The 8201-nt window shown below is 44.9% G+C and overlaps 1 protein-coding gene and 1 long non-coding RNA gene across 6 annotated transcripts in view; one reads left to right on the forward strand and one right to left on the reverse strand.

The window, feature by feature from the left end:
- Nucleotides 1-3200, forward strand: part of LOC105740624 — a 44339-nt gene extending 41139 nt beyond the window's left edge. The window contains exon 2 of the long non-coding RNA XR_004032553.1: nucleotides 1772-3200. This is a non-coding gene — a long non-coding RNA (uncharacterized LOC105740624). The remainder of the gene's footprint in view (nucleotides 1-1771) is intronic.
- Nucleotides 1-7647, reverse strand: part of AK2 (adenylate kinase 2) — a 29655-nt gene extending 22008 nt beyond the window's left edge. For 2 of the 5 annotated variants that reach the window (XM_003276394.4, XM_012511399.2), the window contains exon 1: nucleotides 7472-7626. In XM_003276394.4, coding sequence (XP_003276442.2) covers nucleotides 7472-7564 — 93 coding nt within the window. In that variant the 5' untranslated portion in view covers nucleotides 7565-7626. Of the gene's footprint in view, nucleotides 1-2279; nucleotides 2397-7330 lie in introns of all 5 variants that reach the window. The other 3 variants (XM_004089740.3, XM_012511402.2, XM_030823349.1) reach the window with 3 other exon arrangements.
- Between the last annotated feature and the right edge of the window lie 554 nt (nucleotides 7648-8201).

The following is an 8201-nucleotide window of genomic DNA, read 5'->3' on the forward strand; positions in this document are numbered from 1 at the left end:
TGTAGAGATGGGGTTTCGTCAGGTTGCCCGGGCTGGTCTCCAACTCCTGAGCTCAAGCGAGCTGCCTGCCTCAGCCTCCCAAAGTGCTGGAATTATAGGCACAAGCCACCATACCCGGCCTGATGCTGAATTTAGTGCAGACACCTGATAAGCATAGCACACTACAGCTCCAAACTCCTGTGCCCAAGCAATCCTCCCACCACAGCTTCCGGAGTAGTTGGGACTATGGGCGCATATCACTGTGCCTAACACAATCATTTTTGTGCCTCCTGTCTTTGTCACTCCTGCTGTCAATGTTCCTACACATGCAGCTAGAATCATATCTTAAAACACTGTTGGATATGCTACCTACCCTCCAAAACGTACACATTCCGAAGCCTTCAACATCTCTGTGCTACAACAGGGGAAGAGTCCAAATATCTTAGCCTGGCTCTCAGTTGCCCTTCACAATCAACTTCTAAAACCTGCCAAGCCCTCCCAACTTACTTCCACAAGTGCCCTGTGTTTACGTCCTGCACCACTGCAGACAAACTGCTCTTATGCGTGGTTCCCAAATACATAGCATAAATGCCTCTCCAAGGACCTCAACACAAGCTCCTCACTCCACAGGAATGCCCTCTCTGCTCCAATATTGGTCTAAGCCTTTTCTGTAGTACACTTCTGAGTACATTTCTCCCATCAAAAGCCTAACTGGGCTGGAAGCAGTGGCTCACGTCTGTAATCCCAGCACTTTCGGAGGATCACTTGAGGCCAAAAGTTTGAGACCAGTCCGGGCAACACAGCAAGACTCCACTTCTACATTTTTTTTTTTTTAATTAGCTGGGCATGGTGGCAGGTACTTGTAGTCCAGCTACTTATGAGGCTGAGGTGAGAGGACCGTTTGAGCCCAGGAGTTCGAGGCTTCAGTGAATTATGACCATGCCATTGCACTCCAGCCTGAGTGACAGAGTGAGACCCTGTCTCCTAAAGCAAAAACACCTCCCCAACTACCCCTTCTTCCGGTGAGGATTCATACTAACATTAGCTAACTTGGAGCATCTGCATCATGCCAAGCAATTTTCCATGCATTGTTTTACGGTACTTAGTATGCATAATACATAATAAACCCATGAGGTAGGAACTATTTTTTTTTTTTTTTTTTTTTTTGAGACGGAGTCTTGCTCTGTCGCCCAGGCTGGAGTGCAGTGGCACAATCTCAGCTCACTGCAAGCTCCGCCTCCTGGGTTCACGCCATTCTCCTGCCTCAGCCTCCGAGTAGCTGGGACTACAGGCGCCCGCCACCATGCCCAGCTAATTTTTTGTATTTTTAGTAGAGACGGGGTTTCACCGTGGTCTCGATCTCCTGACCTCGTGATCCGCCCGCCTCGGCCTCCCAAAGTGCTGGGATTACAAGCGTGAGCCACCGCGCCCGGCCGGTAGGAACTATTTTTAACTGCATTTTACAGATGAAACTCAGGGGCTAAGTTGCCCAAGATCACAGAGCTAGTAAAAGAACTGGCAACAGGCCAGATTACCAAGCCCTAGCTCTTAGCCATGACACTATAAGGCTTTAAGACAAACAACCCACAGAGCCTTAGTGGCTATCCTCCTGGAAGGGAGCACAGGAGGATTTCAAAGTGCTGGCAATATTCTGTTTCTTGATAATGGGTGTAAGCTACACAAATCTGTTCACATTGTAAAATAAATCAAGCTGTTCACTTATGATATTTGTACCTTTTTCTAGGTATCTTATAGCTTAAGGTTTTTTTTTGTTTTTGTTTTTTAATCACAGAAACCTGTGTTTGCATTTCAGCTGTCTCTTGACTTACTGAGGAAATCATTACCAACCTCACTGGGTGGATAGGAGGATGAAGAGGAGAACTTCAGCAAATTGTAGTTCTTGTTCTATCCCTGAACTAACCCAACACTCAAAGTCACTCATCTGATGCTTCCCACCTGGCACCCTGCACTTGTATGTATTTTTCCATTCATATTCATTTCTGCCTCCATCTAGATTACACAGCAGCAATGTAAAATAATGACTACTCAAGAGTCAGACAGACATGAGTTCAAATCCTACCTTTGCTACTTACTACATGTGTGTCCTGGGGCAAGATAAAGTCTCTGAGCCTCAGTTTCTCTGTCAGTAAAAAGGACCTATCTCCTAGTGTTATAGGATTAAATCAGATGACGCATGTAAAATCTTTAGCTTGGGGGTCTGTCACATAACTGAGCAATGGGTGACTATGTTGTAATTATTACACCCTCCTGACATGCATAGGGTAGGAGACAAATCTAACCTGGGGCAGTAGATACAGCAGAAAGAGCAGGAGCTTTGGAGTCATTCAGATGCAAGCTCTGTAAATTACTTGCTATGTAGCCTAGAGAACAAGCCATTCAAACTTCAGTTTCTCCAACTGTAAAAGGGGAAATAAGAGTGTGGGTCTCAGAGATGTTGCGAGTATCACTGCAATGACATAACTGATGCATCTGACCCATAAGACTGCCTAAGCGTGCCTGGCCTCGAAGAATTGGGCATAAGTTTGATACATGGAAGAAATGAGGAGGGGTTGGCAAAAAAAACAAGAAACATACCTTTGGTTTTGACCACACCGAAGGAGCATCCAACCCCAAAAGGGAGGCAAGGAAATAAAGTTATTTAAATAAAATAACAAACCCAGGTATTATAGATGTTTTAAAACATTACATTGATGCAAAAGCAAGTAGTTTTGAAATATTTAACTACTTTAGTTAAAAGTGAGGAATTTTAAAAGGAAATATTATTTCAGTTATGCAACATAAAGCACATAAAATACTGAGTTACGCAGGTATAACGAAGTATAACAGGAAGAAAGCAAACATTACTGAGCAGGCACTAGGCACTAACGCCAGGTTAGGGATTTTACACGTAAGATTGCAAACATCTGCCAATGGGAGCCAAGCAGGCAATGCAACTGTATGAAATGAGTCAAATGCAAGCAACAGGCGGTGAAGAGGACCGTGCAGGGGACAGGAAGACACACAGACCATCCAGAGCAGCAATGCCACACAACTGCAAGTGACTGCTGCCACACTGCAATGCAGGCATCACTGCCAGGTCTTCTGGTTTCTCAAGAGAAACTGGAGCTCTGAATTTTTAAGAGAAATTGCATAACCGAAAACGCTCTGTGGTCAACTTACTATTTTGAAAGCTGACAAAGAGAACAAATCAAGCATTTATCTTTACTTTTCTATACTAACCATATCACAGGGTAACAAAACAGTAGATGAGGGGAAGTTTCTCTTTATAGAAATATTTCAGCTAATAAATGACCAGGGAACGATATAATTAGAATACCACCATTTCACCATCCATAACGAATTACTGAACCTAGACACTGAATAGCATGACTGTAAACACCACAGAGACAAGCAAATACCATGTGCCTCCTCAGGGAGAGCACAGCACCCACCACCTGTGAAGTAGTTGGGCCAAAAATTGAACCTGAATTGAATTAAGTATATACTAATTAAGTATAAACCACCAATTTACAGGAAAGAGAGAGAGCAGAGGAAAATGTTAAGTACACCAGAGGAATACAACTGAAAATTCCCAGAGAGTGGTATAATACTACCAGAAAAATAATCCAATTTCTGGGGCCGGGCGCGGTGGCTCACGCCTATAATCCCAGCACTTTGGGAGGCCAAGGCGGGCGGATCATGAGGTTAGGAGATCAAGACCACCCTGGCTAACGCAGTGAAACCCTGTCTCTACTAAAGATACAAAAAATTAGCCAGGTGTGGTGGCGGGCACCTGTAGTCCCAGCTACTCGGGAGGCTGAGGCAGAAGAATGGCGTGAACCCAGGAAGTGGAGCTTGCAGTGAGCCAAGATCATACCACTGCACTCCAGCCTGGGCAACAGAGCGAGACTCTGTCTCAGAAAAAAAAAAAAAAAAAAAAAAGAAAAAGAAAAATAATCCAATTTCTTCAGCAAAACCACAAGAAAAAAAAGAGAAGGGGAATTTATAAATTAAAAGAAAGGATGGGCACAGTGGCACATGCCTGTAGTCCCAGCTACTTGGGTGGCTGAGGGAGGAGTCTGGTAGTTCAAGACCAGCCTGAGCAACATGGCAGGACTCCCATCTTTAAAACACTAGAAAAGTTAGCCAGGCACGGTGGCATGCACCTGTTATCCCAACTATTCAGGAAGCTGAGGTGGGAGGATTGAGGCTGCCGTGAGCTATGAGTGGGCTACTATACTCCAGCTTGGGCAACTGAGCAAGACCTTGTCTGTAAAAAAAATAAATAAATAAAAGAAACTTAAAATTATCACATTGGTAACACAAAAGAAAATTTGAATAAAAATTGTTGATTTTTTAAAGGATATTATGCTTATGTTTTTAAAAATTATCTTTTAGCAATACATACTAAAATCATTCACAGATGAAATATTATGATGCCTGGGAGGTGCTTTATAATAATTTGTGAAGGGAGAATGGCTGGAGAAGTGATGGCCACCAGTTAATGCTTGGGGCTGAGTAAGGGCTCATTATACCATCCTGTCTTCTTTTGTGTATTCAAAATTCTTCATAATAAAAAGTTAAGGTGTATGGAATGTGTCTGCAGGCTAAATGTTATTGTAGGCTACCATTTGCAAACTCTGATTTAAGATCTTTTTTTTTTTTTGAGACAAGATCTCACTCTGTTGCCCAGGCTGGAGCGCAATGGTGAGATCTCAGCTCACCACAAACTCTGCCTCCAAGGCTCAAGTGATCCTCCCACCTCAGCCTCCTGAATAGCTGGGACTACAGGCATGCACCACCATGCCTGGCTAATTTTTGCATTTTTTTGTAGAGATGGGGTTTTGCCATGTTGCCCAGGCTTGAACTTTTTTTTAAACTCCACAAAAATACATACAACCACCAGTATTCCTATTGTTCCAACTCTGGAAAGTGTACAGAGGTTAAATGACTTGTGTAAATCTTATCCTTTCAACTCCCAGCTCTAATCACATCCCCTCTATTTCTACAAAGCCCTCTCTGACCAACTCTCACCATCATGCACCCTTATCAGTCAACTCATTAGTATAATGTTCTTCTAAACTTCCTGGATAAATCATGTCTTACACTGAAATACATCCAAGTTGAAGGAGGGGAAGGGAGATGTGTTACTAAGATAAAAGGGAGTCAAAATTTATTGAGTACCTACTATATAACAGGCTGTCATCTAGGTTGTGGGTGCTTGATACACACACACATATATATAAAATAATCTTCCAGTATCATTATGAATGTTTATTTGATGAGGGCAAGAACTTTATCAGTCTTGCCCAATGCTTTATATCCCCAACGTTAGGTGCTCATGAAATGCTGAATGAGCAAGGGAGGTATTATCCCCATTTTTCAGGTAAGAACACTGAGGCTCAGAAGTTACACAGCTTGCTAAATTATAAAACCCTTGTCCCAGTACTATACTAGTATAGGTTGTCCATTCCATAATTACTGAAATTATTAACTTCGATATGAGTTAAGAAAAAAATCTCAGGGCATAGTGGCTTGTGCCTATAATCCCTGCACTTCGGGAGGCCAAGGCAGGAGGATCACTTGTGTCCAGGAGTTCAAGACCAGCCTGGGCAACATAGTAAGACCCTGTCTCTACAAAAAATTGTTTAAAAATTAGCTGGGCATGGTGGCATGTGCCTGTACTCCCAGCTACCTGGGAGGGTGAGGTGGGAGGATTGCTTGAGCTCACACCACTGCGCTCCAACCCGGGCAACAGAGTGAGACCGTCTCAAAAAAAAAGAAAAAGAAAAAGAAAAACAATGAAGCATTTGAGCTACTCTGTTTATACTTGATCACTCAGAGCAAAAGTCTGCAGAGTCTAAGATTAAACCTCCCTAAGCTGCAGATTACCCAATAAATGAGTGTGGCTGCAACGGGAAAGAGACGTCAACAACGCTGAGGATAAAGGAGAAAGGGATCAGGCACAGGTAAGCTCCAAAGAAGAATCATCTCAGTCTGTGGAGAGAAAAGAAAGTTGTCTTTTCTGACCTAGTGCCCAGGTCACAGGAATGAATGGAGTGTTCCAGAACTTCTTTCCTTATCACCCACATTAATCTGTGACATTCATCCACTTCCACTAACCCCATCAAGGGCCAAGTAATGTGCTAGGTGCCAGAGGGGGTACCAAGAATGAGTAAGATAGTCTGTTTGCCAAGATTTTTAAAACTTGGCAAGTGCTAGGAAGAGAAAAGCGGGCACAGGACAGTCCTGATTCCCTTTCATTTGGGAGCTCAGACTTCCCTCTTTGGAGCCTAACAAAAGCCAGAGGCTTAGGGCCCCAGGGGCAATGCCAGACCCCAAGCAAGAAGGGGGCATCAATAATCCAACCTGTGGGCTTCCAAATCCGAAATGAGATCATCGATCCCAACCCTAATCTATGGCCCCATTATGTCCCAGATCTAGAAGGGGCCCAGATCCCAAGTGGGGCCCCTGTTGCCTGCTAGGGCAGATGGTAACTTCAGACTCTAACTCCATGGCTCCTGAGGTCTCAGGCTCATGAAACTCATTTCACTAATTTGGGAAAGCCACCTGACCTTTCTGGGTCTGTTTTTTAACCTGTTGATTGATAAAGTTAAAATTTCAAGTTCCCTATAAACAACAACAACAAACAACAACAAAATAAAAAAAGGAAAAAATAAATAAAAACCAAAGGGAAGAAAGATATAAACAAACAAAAATAATAAAAACAAAATAAAAAAAATTCAAGTTCCTTTTCATCTAAAATCATTTGAGTCATCCCAAGCTGCTTAGCTTTTAGTAGCCTCAGGTCCTAACTCCAAGCCAGGTCCCATGAGCACTCCCAACCCTTATTGTGGACACTACTCAAAGGTTGCGACTTATGGCTCTCCAGGCTATAAACCAGTTCTACACATTCACCCCCAACTTTCAAACAGGGAGAGCTTTAGGTTTCCTCCCATCTCAATTCAACTGGCTCACACAGCACATGTCAGCTCTCACTCTGCCCCACGTGTTGGAGATGCTCCTCCTCCCCTCCTCCTAAGTCATAAATCACTATCAAAATCTCCCGACCTCCAGTGCCTGGAATGTAACCCTGATTCTGGACAATTCACCTCCAACTCGCAGGAAACCTGGGCCATAAAGCTAACTGCCTCCATTCAGCCTGTAATCTAGATTCCTGGGCCCAGGGCTCACTCTACTCCTCAAACCTTTCCAGTCTCTAGACCTTTAGTGGAATTAATCGGCCCTCACATTCCCTAACACAACACTTCAACACTGAATCCCTCGGGCACTCCAATCCTAACTCAGACTGCCCCGACCTCCAATTTGGACCCTCCCCGAAATGCCTCACCAGAACCGAGTCCCCAGCCAGCGTTCCCCGCAGGCCTCAGTCCCCGGCCCGTTCCGGGCAGGTCCAGGGCTTCTAGATCTCCGGCCGCCTTGACCTTGGAGTTCAGCAGGCTCCGCCGCCAAGCCCAGTCCTGCCGCTCACCTGGGTGCCTTTACCGGCCCCGGGAGGCCCCAGCAGCACGGCCCGGATGCCTTTAGGATACTCGGGTTCTGCCGCTGGCACGCTGGGAGCCATGTCCGCCGAAGTCTCTCACTGCCACCAGCTCGCACACCTCACAGGTCCAGTGCTTCCCAGGCCAACGCACGCACGCCACGCACGCCACGCACGCCACGCGCGCCCACTCGCCGCTCACACTGGCCCATCGCCGCGTCCGTCATCCCGTTCCGCCCGCCCCCGAGCACGACGGACACTTCACTTTACCAACTGCACGGCGATACTGAGGAAGTTTGCTTTTGATTGGACAGAATTGGTGCGGGATAAGGAAGGGGCGGGCTAGCATGGACTAAGGGCGGCGGGCGTGCGGAGTGGGCGGGAAAACGCGAAGGAGGACAGGAGGTCAGGCGGGAAGGTATACTTCGGCATTTGACAGTTGATGACACCAGCAACAACATTGAAATCCTATTAAGTTGAGCGTGGGAGTTTAAATGGGTAAAATCACTGTTAGAAGACAAATTGGCAATATGTTTCAAATACTCTTTGGTCCAGCAATTCCACTTCCAAGAATTCAATAGATAAAATCAAGAATATGAGTAAAGATTCGTGTAACAAAGATGTTAATTGCAACACTTAGCCCAAAAGCCCGAGACAAACCATAAAATAAAGGCAATACTCCAAATGTCCAACAATAAGAGATTGGTTAAATAAATTGCAA

Source organism: Nomascus leucogenys, chromosome 12 (assembly GCF_006542625.1).
Source record: "Nomascus leucogenys isolate Asia chromosome 12, Asia_NLE_v1, whole genome shotgun sequence".
Taxonomy (NCBI): Eukaryota; Metazoa; Chordata; class Mammalia; order Primates; family Hylobatidae; genus Nomascus; species Nomascus leucogenys.